The 24,989-nt window shown below is 47.3% G+C and overlaps 1 protein-coding gene across 12 annotated transcripts in view; it reads left to right on the top strand.

Annotated features, from left to right (window-relative positions):
• Positions 1-24,989, top strand: part of LOC106610060 (teneurin-3) — a 447,182-nt gene that overhangs the window by 415,235 nt on the left and 6,958 nt on the right. For all 12 annotated transcript variants that reach the window (XM_014209182.3, XM_082978414.1, XM_014209189.3 and 9 more), the window contains 13 exons: positions 3,381-3,613; positions 5,927-6,081; positions 9,939-10,040; positions 10,223-10,396; positions 10,640-11,250; positions 14,880-15,055; positions 15,950-16,185; positions 18,183-18,479; positions 22,231-22,456; positions 22,678-23,006; positions 23,126-23,634; positions 23,907-24,186; positions 24,338-24,605. In XM_014209182.3, coding sequence (XP_014064657.1) covers positions 3,381-3,613; positions 5,927-6,081; positions 9,939-10,040; positions 10,223-10,396; positions 10,640-11,250; positions 14,880-15,055; positions 15,950-16,185; positions 18,183-18,479; positions 22,231-22,456; positions 22,678-23,006; positions 23,126-23,634; positions 23,907-24,186; positions 24,338-24,605 — 3,596 coding nt within the window. The remainder of the gene's footprint in view (positions 1-3,380; positions 3,614-5,926; positions 6,082-9,938; positions 10,041-10,222; positions 10,397-10,639; positions 11,251-14,879; positions 15,056-15,949; positions 16,186-18,182; positions 18,480-22,230; positions 22,457-22,677; positions 23,007-23,125; positions 23,635-23,906; positions 24,187-24,337; positions 24,606-24,989) is intronic.

The following is a 24,989-nucleotide window of genomic DNA, read 5'->3' as shown; positions in this document are numbered from 1 at the left end:
TATGGTAGTGCTCAGAGGAGAGAGAAGAGGAGAGGAGGAACTATGGTGGTGCTCAGAGGAGAGAGAAGAGGAGAGGAGGAACTACGGTGGTGCTCAGAGGAGAGAGAAGAGGAGAGGAGGAACTACGGTGGTGCTCAGAGGAGAGAGAAGAGGAGAGGAGGAACTACGGTGGTGCTCAGAGGAGAGAGAAGAGGAGAGGAGGAACTATGGTGGTGCTCAGAGGAGAGAGAAGAGGAGAGGAGGAACTATGGTGGTGCTCAGAGGAGAGAGAAGAGGAGAGGAGGAACTATGGTGGTGCTCAGAGGAGAGAGAAGAGGAGAGGAGGAACTATGGTGGTGCTCAGAGGAGAGAGAAGAGGAGAGGAGGAACTATGGTGGTGCTCAGAGGAGAGAGAAGAGGAGAGGAGGAACTATGGTGGTGCTCAGAGGAGAGAGAAGAGGAGAGGAGGAACTATGGTGGTGCTCAGAGGAGAAAGAAGAGGAGAGGAGAGGAGGAACTATGGTGGTGCTCAGAGGAGAGAGAAGAGGAGAGGAGGAACTACGGTGGTGCTCAGAGGAGAGAGAAGAGGAGAGGAGGAACTATGGTGGTGCTCAGAGGAGAGAGAAGAGGAGAGGAGGAACTACGGTGGTGCTCAGAGGTGCTCTCTCTGTCTTTGTCCCTGACTAGCGTTGGTTTGCACTAAATCAGGCCTATTCTTAATACGTCAGACGTCATGTGCTGTGCTGTCATCATAGGCTGATGGGGCCCCAGCAGCAAGGAGAAAGAGAGGGGTGGGATCTCTGGACAATGATCAGAGGAGATGAAGGACATTCCCTCATGATGATAATGTAGCCATGGGGAATAACTGTGACTGGAGATATCGTTTCAGTAATGGTGAAAATAGAAAGTCATGGAAAATAGAGAGTAACAGTAGTAGTGAAAATAGAAACTTGTCCCCAGCCCACTCTTTCATTCCTCAATACTTCAGGGTAACAATAATAATGTTCCATTATGAATTAATGGTGATGAATTAATAACCATTTTGGGGCCATTCATTTGCGAGGTGTCTAATGCATCACAGAGACTCCTTTAGTGTCAGACGCATTCATCCTAGGCCCTCACACACACACACACACACACACACACACACACACACACGGTACAGACACACACACATACACCCAGACACATACACACACACACATGCATACACACACGGTACAGACACACATACACATACACATACACACGGTACAGACACACACACACGGTACAGACACACACACACAAACACAGTACAGACACACACACATACACCCAGACACATACACACACACACATGCATACACACACGGTACAGACACACATACACATACACATACACACGGTACAGACACACGGTACAGACACATACACACGGTACAGACACACGGTACAGACACACGGTACAGACATACGGTACAGACACACACGGTACAGACACACATGGTACAGACGCACGGTACAGACACACACGGTACAGACACAGACACATACACACAGTACAGACACACGGTACAGACACACATGGTACAGACACATACACACAGTACAGACACACACGGTACAGACACACACACAGACACACACCCAGACGTCTCGCTCCATTTGGGAGTGTCATTAAGACTAGCGTTATTGATTCCCTTGCTCTGCTGAGCTTTGTAAACTGGAGAGACTATTGACCTCAAACCTCCTCAGAACCATTCTAATGAAGGATCCACGCACACACAGTCAAGCACACACATTTGTTATCGTTCAATGATGTTTGTCTTTTGACCTTCAGCTTCTTATTATCTGTTTGCCTCTGTGTTTGCCTCTGTGTTTGCCTCTGTGTTTGCCTCTGTGTTTGCCTCTGTGTTTGCCTCTGTGTTTGCCTCTGTGTTTGCCTCTGTGTTTGCCTCTGTGTTTGCCTCTGTGTTTGCCTGTGTGTTTGCCTGTGTGTTTGCCTCTGTGTTTGCCTGTGTGTTTGCCTCTGTGTTTGCCTGTGTGTTTGCCTGTGTGTTTGCCTGTGTGTTTGCCTGTGTGTTTGCCTCTGTGTTTGCCTGTGTGTTTGCCTGTGTGTTTGCCTGTGTGTTTGCCTCTGTGTTTGCCTCTGTGTTTGCCTGTGTGTTTGCCTCTGTGTTTGCCTCCGTGTAAATCCTTCTTGTCTTTAGCCCACAGTGACAAAGAAACAACCGCCTCGTCATATCTGTTAAAGAAATGTAAAGATTCACCTCAGTATAGAGGAATGGGGGTGTCTGTCTCCCCGTTTTTTTACTCCTGCCCGAAGCGACACTCTTTCGTAACCGTTCTCGCTCTGACTGAGTAATCGCTGACGACAGATTCATATTCAAAGCCAAGCTTCTGTGTTTGCTACTTTCCAGAATATTTTCCTGTCTCCTTTTACCTGCAAGTGAAGTGGGCACTAGGAGAACAGCGGAGTGTCAGTGAGAGAAAAGTGCAAAGACAGTCAAATGCTCCAAAAGTAGATTTCTCCAATGTTGAAAAAAAAAAAATATTATTCTGTTTATCTTGGCTATATAACATATAGGCCTTTTTCCTCTCTCTCTCTCTCTCTCTCTCTCTCTCTCTCTCTCTCTCTCTCTCTCTATTTTTCTCTCTCAAGTTTCAATTTAAGAGCTTTATTAGCAGTGGAAACATATTTCTACATTGCCAAAGCAAGTGAAATAGATAATAAACAAAAGTGAAATAAACAATAATAATTTAACAGTAAACATTACACTCACAAAAGTTCCAAAAGAATAAAGACATTTCAAATGTCATATTATGTCTATGTACAGTGTCTTTCTCTGTATCTCTCGGTGTCTCTCCCTCTCGATCTCTCTAGCCATGAGTGTGTCATTAGAAACCGCCAGCCTGTCCTCGGCGTGAGGTGTCTGGGTCCTTCCCCCTATTTTAAGCCGTCCTAATTGACGCCCGTTGATCAGTTGTTGACTTTCATCAATCGCTACGGCAACCGCCGGCGCCCAGCTCACCAAGCGGGCGATGATGGAGCGTTTGTGACAGGTTACTGGGCATCATTAGGAGCGTGTAGTGATCGGCAGTCGCATCGCGTTAGGTTCACCCCGGCTGAGGCCATATGCCACTGTGGAACCGTGTGCCTCCTCCTCTAACACCTCTAGTATGATGTGCCACAGGCACAAAATGGACGCTGCCCTCTCATCTTCCCTCTGGTCTTTCACAACACTAATGCAGCAGCCTGAACCCCTCTGTCATTTTCAGTGTTCATTTGTGTTCATTTGTTTAGTTTCCTTGTTGGTGGTACGGTATCTTTATGTGAAGTGTGGCTGCAGTGTGAGTTCTGTAGTGTCGCAATCCACTGTCCCTAACTGTCAACTCTTCCTCCCCTTTGGTTTCCGTAGCAACAACCCGGCCCACCGGTACTACCTGGCGACGGACCCGGTAACGGGGCAGCTGTACGTGTCAGACACCAACTCGCGCCGTATCTACCGTCCCAAGGTCCTGACGGGCACCAAGGAGCTGATCCAGAACGGAGAGGTGGTGGCGGGTACTGGGGAGCAATGTCCCCCCTTCGACGAGGCACGCTGCGGGGACGGGGGCAAGGCCACAGAGGCCCTCCTCATGGGGCCCAAAGGTAGGGTGACAGAGGAATAAACACACACACACACACACTGCCACATGCTGAAAATTGGTACAGACAACAAAATGATTGACATAATACATTTACAGTGCCCTGTACAGAGAAACACACAACTACACAGGACATTGGTACAGACACCAACAAAAACGCGCACACACACACACACACACACACACACACACACACACACACACACACACACACACACACACACACAGACACAGACACACACACACACACACACACACACACACACACACACACAGACACACACACACACAGACACACACACACACATATTATATGGTCTGGCATATAATTCATGCACAGGTCCCTGTAGAGAAAAACAGACCAGCCCTTGTTAAAAGGCTTTAGCACTCTTACCCCGCAAGCTTCCATCCCCATTATGCTACCATTATGCTACCATTATACTACCATTATACTACCATTATACTACCATTATGCTACCATTATGCTACCATTATGCTACCATTATGCTACCATTATACTATCATTATACTACCATTATGCTACCATTATGCTACCATTATGCTACCATTATGCTACCATTATGCTACCATTATACTATCATTATACTACCATTATGCTACCATTATACTACCATTATTCTACCATTATACTACCATTATGCTAGCATTATACTACCATTATGCTACCATTATACTACCATGGCATTAGAACACAACCACACAGACTCAGACTGACAGAAACTTCCCACATACTCGCTTAGTATGGCCTCCAACACTCCGCTTCAGGCAATCTGTCAGTCTGTCTGTCCCGCCGCACCAGCCAGCCCCCATAAAACCTGTCTGTAACCCACAGGTGTGACTATCACACACACACCCCAGCGGTAATGAGGTGAGAGGTGGCTGAGCAGTAGCTGGGAGATTTTGGCAGGCACAAGCTTTTAGTCTAGATTTTAATGGAGAGAGCCTTTAGACACACACACACATTATCTCTCTCTCACACACACACACACACACATTATCTCTCTCTCACACACACACACACACACAGTTGCCTGTTAAACTGCAGTTAGAGAGCGAGTCGGAAGACCATTAGGAGGGCGGGAACGTGTGAGAGAGGGAAAGAGAGAGTAGAGAAATGCAAATAAATGTTAGCGAGCCGTCGCTAGCAGCAGATGGCTTAGAGAGAGAGAGGGATGGAGAGAAGAGAGAGCGAGAGTGTTTTCATTTCCAACATGCCGCCTCTCAGCCTTGCCACTCCTCTCCTATTCTCCCTTCTTTTCATCCCACCCTCTCCACTCAGCATCTCTTATCACCTCCTCCCTCTCTTCTCTCCTCCTCTCTCTCTCTTCTCTCCTCCCTCCCTCTTCCTCCTCTCATTCCATCCTCCTCCTCTCTTCATCTGTCTCTCCTTTGATTAGCTTGCTGGTCATGGCGGAATGCGGCAGGGGTTTTTACACCCCTCCTCTCCCATCCCTCTTTCCCTTCACCTCCCCCTCCTCCCCCTCCCTACAGGATCAGCGGTGGAGCAGGTACACACACCGCCTCAGGAGAGCGGACCCTCAGATACACACACACACAGGAGAAAGGAGGGAGAGAAGTTGCTTTTAGCCGCTGTTGTCGCAACCATAGCAACAGTCTGTTTCTCATCCATTTGGATGTGAAGTGAAGATGAACTAACCCCCCTACTCCTCCCTCCCTCCTTCCATCCTTCCCTCCCTCCTTCCATCCTTCCCTCCCTCCTTCCATCCTTCCCTCCCACCAGAAACATGGGTCTTTTCTTCCCTTCCTCCTCTCTTCTAGGCTCTCGTCCCCAAAATAGAGACAGTTATTGGATTCACACATTTGATTTGATTCTGTTCTATTGTTCCTATTTTGGGGGGTTTTAAAATGCAGAGACGGCGCTGAAAATTGCTTATTTTCCCTCCTCCCTTCCTCTTTTGCCTTGTGAAATAATTCACTACTAGACATCAAAATGTGAATTATTCACCGGGTGTTTCCTTCTGCGGTGACCTGAAAAATGCCCAAGCCACACTCATACACACGAACACGTTGTACATACACAGGCTGGCAGGTGCTGTGTGTGCGCGCACATGCGTGTGCATGGGAGTGTGTATGTGCTTATAGTATGTCTGTGTGAATGTGTACTGAATGTGTACTGAATGTGTACTGAATGTGCACGTACACAGGTATGTGTACTGTACATCCAAATATCTCAGTCTCCATCTCTCTGCTTCTACTCCAGGTATTACGGTAGGTAAGAACGGGTACATCTACTTCTTACCTCTCATCACTTTCCCTCTCTGTCCCACTACTCCAGGTATTACGGTAGATAAGAACGGGTACATCTACTTCGTAGACGGGACCATGATCAGGAAGGTGGATCGTAACGGGATCATCTCCACCCTGTTGGGCTCCAACGACCTCACCTCAGCACGACCCCTGACCTGTGACACCAGCATGCACATCAGACAGGTGGGTCACATACACACAGGGACGTCCACCTGAACACAAACACACACCAAACCTCCAGTGTTTGCTGGACTCACTTTATCTTAATGGCGGCCCCGAGTCATCGTTCAGAGCCATACATATACAAACATGGTTCTATCACCCTTACTATATAAAGCATTTTGAAGCCATAAAAGTGCTAATTTGGCAATATACATTCAGTCCATATAGCCTCTTTGATGTAGACTGTAGTAGATGGTGTGGCTGGCTAGTATTGACAGGGGTGTTGTCTCATCTGAGAGAACCAGCCAGTGTGTGTTGTGTTCTCCCCTACTGAGTGCCAGTGCCCCCTATTAAAGGCCTAAAGCTCCCCCTGCTGGCCGCTCGCTATACCCCAAACCTGCCCCCAGTCAACCAACACAGCTGAACTCTGCCCTATGGCGTAGATTACAGTGCCAGGGTTGGGGACGATTCCATTTCAATTCAACCAATTCAGGAAGTAAACTGAAATTACATAACGAGAAAAAAAATGTTTAACTATAAAACTTAAATATTAGCCTGGGTGTTTATTTGCTTAAATCACTGAAAACAACTGTTGCTTATTAGAGACAGGCTTTTATTTGAGTCTATTTCCTTAGTGCACACAGCTTTTGCTCATTTGCACATTTCCTGCACTAATGTGTTATCATTTACACACTCTGTCACGTTTCTTTTGTCTTATTATACCTAAAAAAAAAAAATCAAAACTTTTCCTTGTGCATTTTCGTCGGTTCTGCCGATTTCTAGGGCTCTGTACTCTCGAAGCGCTTGACTGTTTTTGTGCTAGCCAGTTAGCTAGCAGTTCTCAGCTGTTAGCAGCCAATGGCTAGCAGTTTCTTCTTGGCGATATAAACTGATGATTGTCATAATTTTTCGAGTCATTACTGAATTATTCAATGTAACAAATCAAGCATTAAACCTTGAAAACAATTCATTTCGACCCGGCGTTTATTTGAAAGAGGCTTTTATTTGCTGAAATGTGTGCAGTTGCTCAGCTATTAAAAGGGACAGGTGATCATTTCAAACTCGGCATCTAATTGAGGTTTTACAGTTGTTCACTTCCTGAATTGCCAAATTGAAATGGAACTGACCCCAACCCCAAACAGCACTATGGCTCTCAGCCTCAGCTCTTGCTAAGGGCCAAATCCAACTCCAGGTATTTCAGGGTCCAGTTTGGATCTCACTTTATTGTTGATAGACAGGAATCATATGAGGATTAGGAGGGAATAGGATGTGTCAATCATAATACTGTTCCTGAAAGTGGCCTCCCCTATTGGAGGTTTTACTAGGCGCTTCTCCTGGATTATCCAATCAGAATGGGCTATTTTGAGCTTTAGGGAAGCACTGAAGTGGGTTATCTTGAGTGATAGGCTACTGATGGTGCTGTCTAGATGGTGGTAGTTTTGTTGATGTTTTATTGCCACACTGAGAGAGCCCAAGAGAATGTCAGTTTTCTGACTGAAAGTATATTGACAGTGTGCTGAACTAATGTAATGCATAACCAGTGTGGGCAAGTCAGGTATTTGTTGTGTTGTCTCTGAGTCCCCTGTGCCTTCCACTGCTAGCTAGATCAATGTGTGTGTGTGTGTGTGTGTGTGTGTGTGTGTGTGTGTGTGTGTGTGTGTGTGTGTGTGTGTGTGTGTGTGTGTGTGTGTGTGTGTGTGTGTGTGTGTGTGTGTGTGTGTGCGTGTGTCTGTGTAAGCCCTGAGCTACCCCTATATCAGTCCTCGCTACACCTCACTTCCTCCGATTCCCCGTCTCTCAAAACAGACAGAGACATCCCAGAGAGAGATTCACTCAGATCATTCTTCTCCATCTCTCCATCCCTCTCTTCCTTTCTTCTTTGGACTCACTCCTTCTCATCCTCTTCTCCTCTGCACGGTCACAATCACAGAGCGAGGGAGAGAGTCCCCAGTGACAAAGAGAAAGAGAAACACAGAGTTGAGTTATTCAGAGAGGAACATATATGCAGTACCCCATGGGTCTGGGGGGAAGAATGGGGAAGAGACACAGTGTAGCGCAGCCAGCCATGGAGGGAGAAGAAGTTTGTCTGCGTCTCAAATGGCACCTTATTCCCTACATAGTGCACCATTCAGGAAGCAGCCTGGGACTCAGTGGAGCAAAACAAACCGAAGACAGCTCTGTGTCAGTTTAAACAGGCAGCAGAAACACATCCACGCATTACACTGCAACTTCCAACCACTGTCACCTCAACATGGCGGGGGTATGAAATAAAATGTTCCCATACACATTACTGTACTCCCCTCCAAATCCTCAGTGCTTTCAAGGCTATACCACTCTCTCTCTCTCCAGCTCTCTCTCTCCAACTCTCTCTCTCCAGCTCTCTCTCTCCAACTCTCTCTCTCCAGCTCTCTCTCTCCAGCTCTCTCTCTCCAGCTCTCTCTCTCCAGCTCTCTCTCTCCAGCTCTCTCTCTCCAACTCTCTCTCTCCAGCTCTCTCTCTCCAACTCTCTCCAACTCTGTCTCTCCAACTCTCTCTCTCCAGCTCTCTCTCTCCAGCTCTCTCTCTCCAACTCTCTCTCCAACTCTCTCTCCAACTCTGTCTCTCCAGCTCTCTCTCTCCAGCTCTCTCTCTCCAACTCTCTCTCTCCAGCTCTCTCTCTCCAGGAGCTATGTTGAGAAGTTGACGATTGAACTCCGCTGTGCGCTGCAGTGGCAACCAACTGATGTGTTTGGGCATCTGAATAGACAGGAACGCTCTGTTGTCATTTCATTTTCCTCCACTTCCATTTCCACAGGGGGAAAAGCAGGGGTTAAGTATTTGTAGCACTTTGAGAGGCGAAGGAAGAAACACAGTCTGTCTTCCAGTCACTGCATGGTACCAAGTGCCCAAATAGTGGCTCTTTATAGTGCAGCTTTAGCCATGTATAATGCATGGTCTGTAACTGGCAAGGAAGCGCTTTCATGTGGTCGAGCTGAAGGCTAAAAGCGTCATTAGCGTTTAATGGTCCTCTGCTGAGGCGCTTAACCTGCCAGGTCACTCAGGGTCGGGGGTGGGGCGAAGACGACAGGTCCCTAACTACCGCTGTGCCCGGAGCTCTACAACACTAATGGTGCAGAAGTGTGTGTGTTTTGGGGGCTGGGGTCGGGCTGGGGGGCTGGAGTATGTGTGTGTGTGTGTGTGTGTGTGTTCTCTTCATATCATCTTTACCATCACATTTTGTCCGCCAGCGTACCCCGCTCCTCCACCGGGAGATGGAAAGAGGATGAGAGAGAGAAGTCTCGTTTAGACAATAAAACTTGAACATTTACGTCTCTCTTTCTCTCTCCTCTTTGTTTTGCCAGCAGAGAGTTGCTTCCCTCAGGCGATGAGGGAGCGCATCATTTCGCAGAGTGTGTGTCGGGGTGTGCGCGCGTGTGTGTGCGCGCGTGTGTGCATGCGTAAGTGAGTGTGGGCCTGCATGTGTGTGTGTGCGCACCTGTGTGTGTGTGTGTGTGTGTTTGTTTTAAAATGTAATAAATGACCCGGTGGATGATTTAAATTGAATCAGAGCGAAGCACACAATGTATAAGTCCTGAAAAGTAAAGGATCTTTCTTCATCAGTGTCACAGCCAGACGCTCAGAGAGGGGGGGGGGGGGTGCAAAGCAGCACTAGACTCACATCTCATCTGTTCTGTGTTGATTTGTTTGTTTCTGTCATCTTTACAGAACTCTGTTGATTTCTTTTTCTTCTCCTTTAAGTGGATGTAAAATGTTCAGTGTTTTTGGGGTCTGTCATGTCTTTTTGGTTATGTGTCGGACCACAGTAAGGCTAGCTGTCTCCCTTGGCGTCGGATAATGAGGATCCTAATAAATCGAATCTAATCTCTGCTCTGCTGTAGGTTCGTCTGGAGTGGCCCACAGCCCTGGCCATCAACCCCATGGATAATTCCATCTATGTCCTGGACAACAATGTGGTGCTGCAGATCACTGAGAACAGACAGGTGACCATCACACTCCCACATAGGAACACTTCTATTACATACACAAATAGGTTCATGCTGGTAGTGGGAACAATGCATGATGGGTAAGGCGAAATAGGATGCACCGACACATTGGGGCTGAATAAGCCTTCGTCAAGATACCGGTCACCTCTTTGACTTGCGTTGTTGCTGTGTCCCAACAGGTGCGCATCGTGGCGGGACGTCCCATGCACTGCCAGGTGCCAGGTATAGAATACACGCTGGGCAAGCGGGCAGTGCAGACCATGCTGGAGGGAGCTGCTGCCATCGCCCTCTCCTACAGTGGCGTGCTCTACATCGCCGAGACGGATGAGAAGAAGATACACCGCATCCGCCAGGTGATATAGTATTGTAATATAGTACAATAATATGTCATGAGACGCAAACGAAGGGGGGAAAAAGAGCAAGAACAACGTACTGTTGTATTTGTCGTTCTTGCTGGCACTGCTTTTGCAGACGGCGCCTATTTTCAATATCTTTCAATGATTGTTATGTCATTGTTTTTACCCTCGTTGCACCGATTGTAAGTGGCTGTGGATTAGAGCATCTGCTAAGTGATTCAACTTTACATGTACATGTAGGTGTCCACGGACGGCGAGATCACACCCTTGGCCGGAGCTCTGTCCGACTGCGACTGCAAGAACGACGCCAACTGTGACTGCTACCAGACGGGCGACGGCTACGCCAAAGACGCCCGCCTCAACTCGCCCTCCTCGCTTGTCGTCTCGCCCGACGGTACGCTCTACGTGGCCGACCTGGGCAACATCCGCATCCGCGCCGTCCGCCGCAACCAACCGCCGTCGGGCTCCGCCGTTTCCGGCCCGGGCTCCTTCGAGGTGGCCTCGCCGTCGTCCCAGGAGCTCTACGTGTTTGATTCCAACGGAACCCACCAGTTCACCATGTCTCTCGTCACCGGTGACTACAAGTACAACTTCAGCTATAGCAACGAGGAGGACGTTACAGCGGTGACGGATAGTAGTGGCAACACCTTGAGGATCCGCCGCGACCCCAACCGGATGCCGGTGCGGATCGTTGCCCCGGACAACCAGGTGATCTGGCTGACAATCGGGACCAATGGCGGGTTGAAGACACTGACGGCCCAGGGACAAGAGCTGGTGCTGTTCACCTACCACGGCAACAGTGGGCTGCTCGCCACCAAGACCATACAGATAGGATGGACCACCTTCTATGAGTAAGTGGGACTTACTGACCAGCAAAGACCTCTTCCTGACTGACTGGCTGATTATCTGGCTGATTATCTGACTGACAAACTGACTGACTATCTGACTGACTGACTATCTGACTGACTGACTATCGGACTGACTGACTATCTGACTATCTGACTGACTGACTATCTGACTGACTGACTATCTGACTGACTATCTGACTGATAGACTGACTGACTATCTGACTGACTATCTGACTGACTGACTATCTGACTGACTATCTGACTGATAGACTGACTGACTATCTGACTGACTATCTGACTGACTATCAGACTGATAGACTGACTATCTGACATTTTTGACTATCTGACGGACTGACTATCTGACTGATAGTCAAAAATGTCAGATAGTCAGTCTATCAGTCAGATAGTCAGTCCGTCAGATAGTCAAAAATGTCAGATAGTCAGTCTATCTGACTGACTGACTATCTGGCTGATTATCTGGCTGATTATCTGACTGACAAACTGACTGACTATCTGACTGACTGACTGACTGACTATCTGACTGACTGACTGATAGACTATCTGACTGACTATCTGACTGACTATCTGACTGACTATCTGACTGACTATCTGACTGATAGACTGACTGACTATCTGACTGACTATCTGACGGACTGACTATCTGACTGATAGTCAAAAATGTCAGATAGTCAGTCTATCAGTCAGATAGTCAGTCCGTCAGATAGTCAAAAATGTCAGATAGTCAGTCTATCTGACTGACTGACTATCTGGCTGATTATCTGGCTGATTATCTGACTGACAAACTGACTGACTATCTGACTGACTGACTGACTGACTATCTGACTGACTATCTGACTGACTATCTGACGGACTGACTATCTGACTGATAGACTGACTGACTATCTGACATTTTTGACTATCTGACTGACTGACTATCTGACTGACTGACTATCTGACTGATAGACTGACTGACTGACTCTGACTGACTGACTATCTGACTGACTGACTATCTGACTGACTATCTGACTGACTGACTATCTGACTGACTGACTATCTGACTGACTGACTATCTGACTGACTGACTATCTGACTATCTGACTGACTGACTATCTGACTGACTGACTATCTGACTGACTGACTATCTGACTGACTGACTCTGACTGACTGACTATCTGACTGACTGACTCTGACTGACTCGCGACTGACTCTGACTGACTCGACTGACTGCTCGCGCGCCGACTGACTGACTATCTGACTGACTGACTATCTGACTGACTATCTGACTGACTGACTGACTATCTGACTGACTGACTATCTGACTGACTGACTATCTGACTGACTGACTGACTATCTGACTGACTGACTATCTGACTATCTGACTGACTATCTGACTATCTGACTGACTGACTGACTGACTGACTATCTGACTGACTGACAATCTGACTGACTGACAATCTGACTCAAAACTGACTGCCCAACTGGTTGTGTTTCAGAAAGCTGCTCTCTCCCTATGTTGTCCTCTAAGACTGTGTAAGGAAGTGTCAGTGTCCCCCTTTTTGTGAGTGTCCCTTGTCCCTTAAGTCCTAACTCTGACAACATGAAGATGTCCTACATCATCCTATCTTCTAGTGATTGGTTGTGTGTATACTATAGACCCAGCAGACATATTTTCTGCCCTTTCATCTGATCACTATCAGTAAGGCAGGGGCTGAACAATGCCTGCTCAGCAAAACCCTGTCACACACACACATACACACACACACACACTCACATACACTCACATACACACACACTCACATACACACATACTCACATACACACACACGCCACACAACTCAGGGGAAATCTTCATAGAAAACTTGCGGTTCCGTTTCACCTTGCACTGTACTTGCACCACGTTCCAACACGTACGTGTGTGTGTGTGTGTGTGTGTGTGTGTGTGTGTGTGTGTGTGTGTGTGTGTGTGTGTGTGTGTGTGTGTGTGTGTGTGTGTGTGTGTGTGTGTGTGTGTGTGTGTGTGTGTGTCTGTGTGTGTGTCTGTGTGTGTGTGTGTGTGTGTGTGTCTGTGTGTGTGTCTGTGTGTGTCATGCTTGGAGGGGAGCTCATCTGGGAGCCACACCCACTGTCACCATGGAGGAAATATGGAAATATGGAGGGAGAGAGGGAAGGAGAGAGTGGGAGAACAGAGAGAGGAGAAAGAGAAGAGTGTGAGACAGAGAGTCACAAAGTGCTTGTTACTCCCAGAGCAGACATACACCAGCAGACACTGGGCTGTCACTACATCTCTCTCTAAATGTGATAGTAGGCTAGCTCACCACACACACACACACACACACACACACACACACACACACACACACACACACACACACACACACACACACACACACACACACACACACACACACACACACACACACACACACACACACACACACACACACACACACACACACACACACACACACACACACACACACACTGACACTCCCTCCAGGTACCAAAATAGACTCCCAGCCATATGGGACAGCAAAGACCCTAGTCAGCTAGCCAGGCAGGTTGTTCTCTTTGCAGTGTGTTCCACCATACTACAGCTCCCATAGCCCCAAACCTTTACCACAGAGCCCTTGTCAAAAAGACTGCCTCTGAGTCTGAACCCAAACCCTGACCCCTATCCCCTCATAAAAACCAGCAGCCATTCATACATCGTCCCCTCAACCTGCTACCTGCTAACTCTCTATTCAACATCACAATGCCAGAGGAAGTCGTTGACTACAGTTCTACAGTGTCTGACTGTATCCTTAAATACATGTAAAAAAATAAAATAAAGAATACCTGATCTTTCTTATATCTCTCAGATATAGGAGAGACACTTCAAAACAAACTTCCTTTTGATATTTTTGGTGGGACTATCTGTTGTTCCATGTAGTGAATCTGTTATTCAATGTGTTTGTATGGGATAATAGCAGTAAAGATACAAATATTTTTTTTTTGGGATACTTCAAGAGGTCTTAAAATTCAAAATCAAATAGCTAAATTCTTCTTGGTATGACATTCTTAAAACAATTCCATACAACTTTATTTTCCTATTTTTCTCCCCTCTCTCTCCCTCTGTCTCCCCTCTCTCTCACTCTCCCTCTGTCTTCTCCCCTCTCTCTGTCTTCTCCCCTCTCTCCCTCTCTCTGTCTTCTCTCCTTTCGCTCCCTCTCTCTGTCTTCTCTCCTCTCTCTCTCTCACTCTCCCTCTCTCTGTCTTCTCTCCTCTCTCTCTCCTTCTCTCTATCTTCTCTCCTCTCTCTCTGTCTTCTCTCCTCTCTCCCTCTCTCTGTCTTCTCTCCTCTCTCTCTCTCCCTCTCTCTGTCTTCTCTCCTCTCTCTCTCTCCCTCTCTCTGTCTTCTCTCCTCTCTCTCTCTCCCTCTCTCTGTCTTCTCTCCTCTCTCTGTCTTCTCTCCTCTCTCTCTCTCCCTCTCTCTGTCTTCTCTCCTCTCTCTCTCTCCCTCTCTCTGTCTTCTCTCCTCTCTCTCTCTCCCTCTCTCTGTCTTCTCTCCTCTCTCTGTCTTCTCTCCTCTCTCTCTCCCTCTCTCTTTCTCTTCTTCCCCTTTCTTTCTTTCTATCTATCTCCATTCCCTCCAGTTATGACAGTGAGGGTCGTCTAACCAACGTGACGTTCCCTACGGGGGTGGTGACCAACCTGCACGGGGACATGACCGGGGCCATCACGGTGGACATTGAGACGTCCGGCCGCGACGAGGACGTCAGCATCACCACTAACCTCTCCTCCATCGACTCCTTCTACACACTGGTCCAGGGTAAGTAGAGGTGGGGAGGTGTGTGTGTGTGTGTGTGTGTGTGTGTGTGTGTGTGTGTGTGTGTGTGTGTGTGTGTGTGTGTGTGTGTGTGTGTGTGTGTGTGCGTGTGTGTTTGCACATATCTGTGTGTCTCAACGTTGTGAGTACCAGTCATGAATATTAATGCACCACATTGATAACCAAAAGCATTGATTAGTCAAACGTCAACACAATACTAATGACTTCACCAATTACTCAATGGGCATTAATCCCTGATCCCCTTTCATTATTAAAGAGGTCATAAAATAAAGACAGCTCAGAGATCAATATACTTAATCATACAACAGTAACTGTCTGTTTGTAGACAGAGGAGAGGAGAGGAGAGGAGAGGAGAGGAGAGGAGAGGAGAGGAGAGGAGAGGAGAGGAGAGGAGAGGAGAGGAGAGGAGAGGAGAGGAGAGGAGAGGAGAGGAGAGGAGAGGAGAGGAGAGGAGAGGAGAGGAGAGGAACCTTGAAGGGTTCTATCAATGCAGGCCCAACATAGGAATCTTCCATCCTTTATGTAACAGAAGGGGAGAATGGGGTTCTCAAATCTGAAATCAGATGTTGCTTAGTTAAGCAATAAGGCCCGAGGTGGTTTGGTATATGACCAATATTCCACAATATTCCAAGTGCTGTTCTTACGCACGACGCAACGTGGAGTACCTGGATACAGCCCTTAGTCGTGGTACGTTGGCAATGTACCACAAACCCCCGAGGTGCCTTGTTGCTATTATAAACTGGTTACCAACGTAATTATAGGATTAAAAATGTTGTCCCCACGGTATACGGTCTGATATACCACGGCTGTCAGCCAATCAGCATTCAGGACTCGAACTAAAACATTTTCGACTTTCTTTCTTTCTCTCCACCACAGACCAACTAAGGAACAGCTACCAGGTGGGCTACGACCACTCTCTGAGGGTGATCTATGCCAACGGGATGGACACACACTACCAGACGGAGCCCCACATCCTGGCAGGCGCTGCCAACCCCACGGTGGCACGGAGGAACATGACGCTGCCCGGGGAGAACGGGCAGAACCTGGTGGAGTGGCGCTTCCGCAAAGAGCAGACCCGGGGGAAAGTCATCGTGTTCGGAAGGAAGCTCAGGGTGAGAAGGGAGGATGATGGCGGGAGGAAGAGGAGAGTGGTGGCCATTTTATTTGGATTGTTTTGTTTAAGCTGCAAAGTCAATTAGCTATATCATCAAAATATATGAAGAGGTAAATGAGGAATTTGGTCTTGATTTAGAGTTAGGCATAAGGCTGAGGAGCTGCCATTTTGTTTTGTAGGCAGATGTGGAGGTTGGGGCTTTCTTTAAAAACATTTTTGCTGTGAGAGCTTGGCACCTTTCAAACACTTCCCAACAGGCATAGCTGGTTAAAACATCATTACTACCTGTCTAGGGGTTTCATATGTGGATTCTAACAGTTGGGGTTTCACTCTCTTCCCTTGGAGGTGATTTAGTCAGATCTTTGGCTGCCACTTCCTTCTCGTTTTTACCACGACATGATTCAGACATAGGCTACAATATAGGACGGGTCTTGGTCGCGGTTTGTTGCCAACTACGATATGGATTTAACCACTGAAAAGGGATTGAGACTATTTTCCATATCAAACAGTCTTCGGTTCATTGTCAACGTTTCCGTCTCCTCGTTATCACCTTCTAAACGGCTCAAATTAGTGACAGTTTGTCAGCGGTTAGCGAGGGACGACGATGCTTTATTGTCGGAATGTTTTGTCTCCACCAACATCAAAGACAATATCTGAAAGTCATTACCATCTATCCAACAAAAGGAAAAGGTTTACTTTGGTTTTCCCGCTGAGTCCTCAAAGGTTCATTCCCTAATTCCCATATCTGATGCCTCCTGTATGTGAACTAAAACGAATGGGACACACAACGACACACACACACACACACACACACTTCCTGCTACATCTATTGGTGGGGTTGCATATTCTGAGCCGCTCCCTCTGTCAGAGAAGAGGGCCGGTCTCCAAGGTATTAACCACTCCTCCTTCCAGTGTCTGTCTTCCTCTCTCTCTCCAAAGACTATGTCACAAATGGCACCCTATTCCCTATACAGTGCACTACTTTTGACCAAGACCCATAGGGACACTGTATGTGCACTATATAGAGAGTAGGGTGGCATTTGGGACGCATCTTATTTCTGTCTGGATCTCAGCCTCCTCGTCTCATTACTGAAGAATGTCCAGGAGGAATCAGGGGCCTTCGCTTACAACAACAAAAAACATGAAGGCCATATTGACATCTATCCTCTGCTGTTTTTTTCTCTCGTTTTTTTTCTCGTTCCTTCATTTTGCTGGCAACATGAAAACCTGATGGGGGTGTGGGCATGTAGGCTAGGTGGGTGTCCCCATGGCATCCATCCCAGCAGGAAGTGACATGCTTTCTTATGGGGGAATAAATTGAGGCGGGGGTCACGTTCTGTTGGCTAGTGTCTCGGTGTGTCTCGGTGTGTCTCGGCGGCATTCCGAAGGCCCCTGTCATCTTCAAATGAGTCTCAGCTCCCACTAGGCTGAGAGAGAGACTGCATGGTTACCACCACAATATTATTCTTATTCTCTCTCTTGCTCTCTTTCTCGGTCATTCTGGTTCTCTCTTTTTCTTTCTCTCTCTTTCTCATTCTCTCTGTCTCTCCACCTCGCTAAATTCCTAGGGGGGGTAATTTATGAAAGCAGTCAAAAGCAAAGAGTTTGAATACACGCCAGCCAGTCTCTCACTTTAATGAAAGTCCCTTCACAATAACGGCTAATCGAATGCTAAAAATCCCTTCAATGAATTTAGTGTCGCTCTTGAGAATCGATCACGGTAAACAGCGGTTTAAACAAACAGCGGGGTCATTGCGAGGCGATAAATAGCGGTTTTGTGTCGGGAATTTACTTTGAAAGCCGGTTCAGTTCACAGTTTCCTAATTTCTCCTGTGTGTTTGTTAGATTTTTGTTTTAAAAGTTCAGCAATCTGTCCGAATCTAAATAAAGTCAAAATAATGTATTGTTAATAAACATTACTCCTTAGACTGCAAACCTTTTTATTGGATTTTTAAAATATGTAAGTTAAAACTGTCCTTCTTCTTTTCTCTGAAGGTGAATGGCAGAAACCTTCTCTCGGTGGATTACGACCGAACTCTCCGGACAGAAAAGATCTACGACGATCACAGGAAGTTCCTGCTGAAGATCGTATATGACACCCAGGGCCACCCTACTCTGTGGGTCCCCAGCAGTAAGCTGCTGTCAGTCAACCTTACCTACTCCAGCACGGGGCAGGTGACCAGCCTACAGAGGGGTCCCACCACAGAGAGGGTGGAGTACGATGGTCAAGGGAGGATTGTGTCCCGAGTGTTCGCCGATGGAAAGACCTGGAGTTATACATACCTGGATAAGGTAGGAACTAGACTAGGGATCATCAACTAGATTCTGAACCGGATGGTCAGAGGGGCCGGGACATCATTTGTAGACTGCAAATTGACCGCAAGAAGCCCAAACAGATCTAATGTTTGACTAAAACATAATCATTTCAAACCTTGCTTACATTTGTATACAATCACATATATCTCTATTATGCGTGGGAATACTTGGGAACAGATTTCTTCAATTAAAATCACTTGGAGCTGATTTCCTGGTGTTTTTACAGTCTTTTATATTTTTTTTCTCAGAAAACATGCTGCCAGTTGAAAACCCACACCCACACACGCATACACACACACTCTGGTGCCATGATCAGCAACACCAGCAAACACCCCATATTGACAATGCAAAAACATTGTGAACAAGTACTTGATGACTTAGTGTGAATGCACTTGCATCACCGATCTATTGCATTCCAACTAGTGTTTTGGTGAGTAGCTGAACCGGTATGGTCAATGTCATACGCAGCGCCGCTTGTTTACTGTCACAATGTCACCGTTAAACTCCGCTCCGCTGTGTGCTAAAGCATCAGTGTTCCTACACCCTGGCATTACAGCGTCAGGTGCTAAGTATACTGTGATTCTCCCCTATGCACGCCCAGTCAGCTTTACCCATACACCCACACACACAAACACAACCACTTTCTGTCCCTCTCTACCCATGGACGAGCTGTTCAAATCTGTAGAGACCGGCGCGTCTCCTGTGACAAAAGGATTAGTGGATAGTCGTCTATTTTCATTGTCAGCACAAAAAACACAAGGTTATTTTCTGAAGATGAAAACAGTGAAAAAAAAAAAAAAAGCCACAAACGTAATTGAAGGCCCCCTTGAAAGCTATGAGTGTCAAAACCGAAAAGATGCTTTGAAAAATATACAAGGGAATCTGCACAGACTATAAAAGGACCATATTCCCTTTAGGTAGTAAGGGATATATAGAGAGAGAGACAAAGAGAGGGAGGGGAGAGAGAGAGGGAGAGAGAGAGAGAAAGAGCAACAGCAGGGAGATAAAACGGACATTGTTTGTGGATGTTAGTGTACAGAGCGATGGCTTAAGAGGGACTAGTGAAGACCAGAGTTCTGGAAACGAGACCCAGGGGAGTGGAGGAGGCTGGAGCCGGGGTTTAGACAGCACGGGGAGGCCACAGGGACACAACACAGAGAGAACAGAGAGAGAGAGAAGAAATAGAGCGAGTGATAGAGGGTGGAACAGAGAGAGAGAGAGAGAGGGTGGGTGGGTGGGTGGGTGGGACAGAGAGAGATAGAGATCCCAAGCTGATTCCCCAGAGTAGCAGAAACTTTTCTCCGTTCTCACTTCCAGGACAAACTGTAGAGACGATCACAGAGGTTACGTTTACATAATGACAAATAAACTACACTGAACAAAAAATATAAACACAACATGTAAAGTGTTGGTCCCATGTTTCATCAGCTGAAATAAAAGATCCCAGAAATGTTGTCCCACAACACAATGCCACAGATGTCTTAAGTTTTGAGGGAGCGTGCAATTGCCATGCTGACTGCAGGGATAGCCACCAGAGCTGTTGCCAGGGAATTGAATGTTCATTTCTCCACCATAAGCCTCCTCTAACGTCGTTTTAGAGAATTTGGCAGTACGTCCAACCGGCCTCACAAATGCCGACCACGTGTATGGGCGATCGGTTTGCTGATGTCAGAGTGGCCCATGGTGGCGGTGGGGTTATGGAATGGGCAGGCATAAACTAGACACAATGAATACAATTGCATTTTATCAATCGATACCGTGACGAGATCCTGAGACCCATTGTCGTGCCATTCATCCACCGCCATCACCTCATGTTTCAGCATGATGATGCACGGCCCCAAGTCGCAAGGAACTGTGGACAATTCCTGGAAGCTGAAAATGTCCCAGTTCTTCCATGGCCTGCATACTCACCAGACATGTCACCCATTGAACATGTTTGGGATGCTCTGGATCGACATGTACGACAGCGTGTTCAACTTCCCGCCAATATCCAGCAACTTCGCACAGCCATTGAAGAGGAGTGGGACAACATTCCACAGGCCACAATCAACAGCTTGATCAACTCTATACGAAGGAGATGTGTCTCACTGCATGAGGCAAATGGTGGTCACACCAGATACTGACTGGTTTTCTGATCCACACCCCTACCTTTTTTAAGGTATCTGTGGCCAACAGATGCAGATCTGTATTCCCAGTCATGTGAAATCCATAGATTAGGGCCTAATGATTTTATTTCAATTGACTGATTTCCTTATGAACTGTAACTCAGTAAAATCTTTGAAATTGTTTATATTTCAGTTCAGTATAAGTTTGAAACAGGGCTGAAAAGTGTGTGCGTGCCTTTGTCTGTTCGCTCATTAAATATGTATGGTTTCCCCCAACACCTTCCCTCCCACCCGGTCGTCGTCGTCTGGCTGCCTGCACACAAACACACAAAACAACACACCCACCCACCCACCCACCCTCCCACCCGGTGGTTACCTGCCAGCCAAGAGCTCTGGTAGAGTGACCAGCAAGAGAAATATCCCCGGCCAAACATATGTTGCCACAGTAGCCACACACACACACACACACATACACACTCACACACACACATACAGAGAAAAAGACAGACAAACATACACAGGGACACGAACACAGTGCCTGGGGAGCTTGTGTTAATGTCTGTCCAGGTATGACAGACAAGGTGAAGGATCCTCCAGGCAGACTCCCTCTGTAGAGAGATATAGAGAGAGACCACCGCGTACACGCACACACACACACAATACACACACACATTAAGGCACTGAGGCAGACAAAGATGCATATCTGAATCCTGGAGGGACTTGAGTGTTGTTGTTGTTGTTATTGACTCACTAAGGTGCACTCTGCTCATCTATTCTGAGCCGTACCTTCCTCCTTCTTACTTATGGGCCTCATTCTTCAGTAAAAAAATGTTGTTGTTGAAATTACGACCAACCGTCCGCTAACGAGCATAACGACTGCGTCCCAAATGGCAGCCGATTCACCTATGTAGTGCAGTACTTTTAGCCACAGCCCCATGGGCCCTGGTCAAAAGTATTGCACTACATAGGGAACAGGGTGCCATTTCAGATGTAGTCATCCACTTCCACTCTCCCCCCGCCGCTATGCAAAGTAGCTAATTACCTGCTGTTTGGCTAAGTGATTGTGACTTCCGCTGGTGCCTACATCTATTAGATTAGTAGGTAGACCCTACTCTACACACACACACACACACACACACACACACACACACACACACACACACACACACACACACACACACACACACACACACACACACACACACACACACACACACACACACACACACACACACGGGAGGAGAAGAAAGGAGAGTGCCAGCAAAGGCCAATAATCACAGAACACTGTAGAATTAATGCAGTGGAGTGCATTTAACAGAGTTCTGCGTTTAGATACTGAGAGGTAGGGAGGGACGGAAGGAAGGAGGGAAGAAGGAGGGAGGTTAAGGACAACTCAATTAAAAGAGAGAAAATCTTTCAGGAAATGGAATGTTAATACCTGGTTTAGCGCTCCATTTGAATTTAGAATGTACATTAGAGTGAATTAATTGTGCCGTTAATTGTTCCTCTCTCTCTCGCGCTCTTCCTTTCCTCCCATCACTCCCCCTCCTCCTTTCCTCCCATCTCCACCCTCCTTTTCCTCTCCTTTCCTCCTCCCTCCATCTCCGTCCTCCTCCCTCCAGTCCATGGTGCTCCTGCTCCACAGCCAGCGTCAGTACATCTTTGACTACGACCTGTCGGACCGCCTGTCTGCTGTCACCATGCCTTCGGTGGCCCGTCACACCATGCAGACCATCCGCTCCCTGGGCTACTATCGCAACATTTACAACCCCCCGGAGAGCAACGCCTCGGTCACCGTCGACTACAGCGAAGACGGACAGCTCCTCAGAGTGGCCCACCTTGGGACAGGTCAGACAACTTTCAGAACTGTTATGGTTGTGTTATGTGTTGAGTGTGTCTAACGTCTTTGTCTCGTCTGTCATCAAGTACTTTTTTTTTTAATCACAAAAAAGAACATTTTCAGAAACTTTAAGAAAACTTCCCTAAAACTGTATTGCCATTCAACAAATATTGCTAGGAATTTATGTTGGTGTTCTACACAGAATAACCACCCACTTCTATATCAACAGGTCGAAGAATTCTCTACAAGTACCGAAGACAGAACAAAATGGCGGAGATCTTGTATGATTCTACGAGGGTTAGCTTCACCTACGATGAGACAGCCGGTGTGCTGAAGACGGTGAACCTCCAGAGTGAAGGGTTCATCTGTTCCATCCGGTACCGGCAGATTGGACCGTTGGTGGACCGGCAGATTTTCCGGTTCAGTGAGGACGGCATGGTGAACGCACGCTTTGATTATACCTACGACAACAGCTTCCGGGTCACCAGCATGCAGGCTGTCATCAACGAGACTCCGCTGCCCATCGACCTCTACCAGTTTGACGACATCTCCGGGAAGGTGAGGTTCTTCAGTCACGTCTAATACCTTTTAAAAACCTTTTCTCACATTTCATTATTTTACTGAAAGTGTGTTTGTGATTTAAATGCACTTTAATTCACGTTTAATTTGATTTGAAGGTGGAACAATTCGGAAAGTTCGGTGTGATCTACTACGACATCAACCAGATCATCTCCACGGCCGTCATGACCTACACCAAGCACTTCGACGTCCACGGACGGATCAAGGAGATCCAGTATGAGATCTTCAGATCCCTCATGTACTGGATCACCATCCAGTATGACAACATGGGCCGGGTGACCAAACGCGAGATCAAGATCGGACCGTTCGCCAACACGACCAAGTATGGTTACGAGTACGACGTGGACGGTCAGCTCCAGACGGTCTACCTCAACGAGAAGATGATGTGGCGCTACAACTACGACCTGAACGGCAACCTCCACCTGCTCAACCCGGGTAACAGCGCCCGGCTCACCCCGCTGCGCTACGACCTCCGAGACCGCATCACGCGGCTCGGGGACGTCCAGTACCGGTTGGACGATGACGGGTTCCTGAGACAGAGAGGAGCTGAGATCTTTGAGTACAACTCCAAGGGCCTTCTAGAACGCGTCTACAGCAAAGGCAACAGGTTAGTTGGACGATTGGTGACCTTACCTGACTGTACCATCCATACCCCACTGTAAACATACACCCAAACTTGGACCACTGACGTTTTTTTGCGGGGGGGGGTGTATTTCATTTGTATTGTGTTGTTTGATGATAATTCTTGTAAATGTGTAAATTGTTTCAAATAATTCACTGCTATTAACACTCTGTAATGTTTCCTAATTGTAAAATCTCTCTCCCTCTCCCTCTCTCTCTTTCCCTCTCCCTCTCTCTCTCCCTCCCTTCCCCCAACAGTTGGACCATCCAGTACCGCTACGATGGGTTGGGCCGCCGTGTGGCCTCCAGAACCAGCCTGGGCCAGCACCTGCAGTTCTTCTATGCAGACCTGAACTACCCGACCAGGATCACTCACGTCTACAACCACAGCAGCTCAGAGATCACATCTCTCTACTACGACCTGCAGGGACACCTCTTCGCCATGGAGATCAGTAGCGGAGAGGAGTTCTATATTGCCTGTGACAACACCGGAACCCCTCTAGCAGTGTTCAGTAGTAATGGGCTTCTTTTGAAGCAGGTAAGGTTTCAGACCAGTTGGAAAGGCCTCATGTACAGTCCCCGATCCTCTATGTGTTGTTAGTTGGATTTTATGTCCAATAAAAGCTAGTCTAAATCTACATATCCAGCGAGGTGTTAGATATTCATTGTATTTCATGATTATTTTCTAGGTGCAGTACACGGCCTACGGCGAGGTCTACTTTGACTCCAACCCCGACTTTGTCCTGGTGATCGGCTTCCACGGGGGTCTCTACGACCCCCTGACGCGCCTGCTGCATTTCGGCGACCGGGACTATGACATCCCGGCGGGGCGCTGGACCACCCCAGACATCGGGACGTGGACGAGAGTTGGGAAAGACCCGGCACCGTTCAACCTGTACATGTTCCGGAACAACAACCCTGTCAGCAAAGTTCACAAGGTCAAGGAGTACGTCACAGGTGGGAGACGGTGAATTCACTCTAGTTGACTGCTAATAGCTTATGTAAGACGTAAACCTTCTAGATGGTTCATAGAAGAACGAGTATGTCACCAATGGAGTACATCACAGATAAGAGACTGTGATGCGACCTTTAATGCACTCTGATTTACTCCCTATAGCTTAGGTAAGCAGATACAATTATATATGTCTGGTACCTTGCTCTGTAGAACAGTAAGGCCTGTTATGGCAATACAGTAGGGACATGTTGGCATTGCATGATGACCATAGATAAACAGTCTATTGTGAATAGCCTGTTAGTATGAATATTTTATGGCTGTGAACTTTAGTAATTGTCTAGCGGTGCATATTACCTCATTGCTATGCATCACAATGATATTGCTAT

This window comes from Salmo salar, chromosome 08, assembly GCF_965601325.2.
Source record: "Salmo salar chromosome 08, fSalSal1, whole genome shotgun sequence".
Lineage (NCBI taxonomy): Eukaryota > Metazoa > Chordata > Actinopteri > Salmoniformes > Salmonidae > Salmo > Salmo salar.
This window is presented reverse-complemented; position numbering and strand designations above follow the sequence as displayed.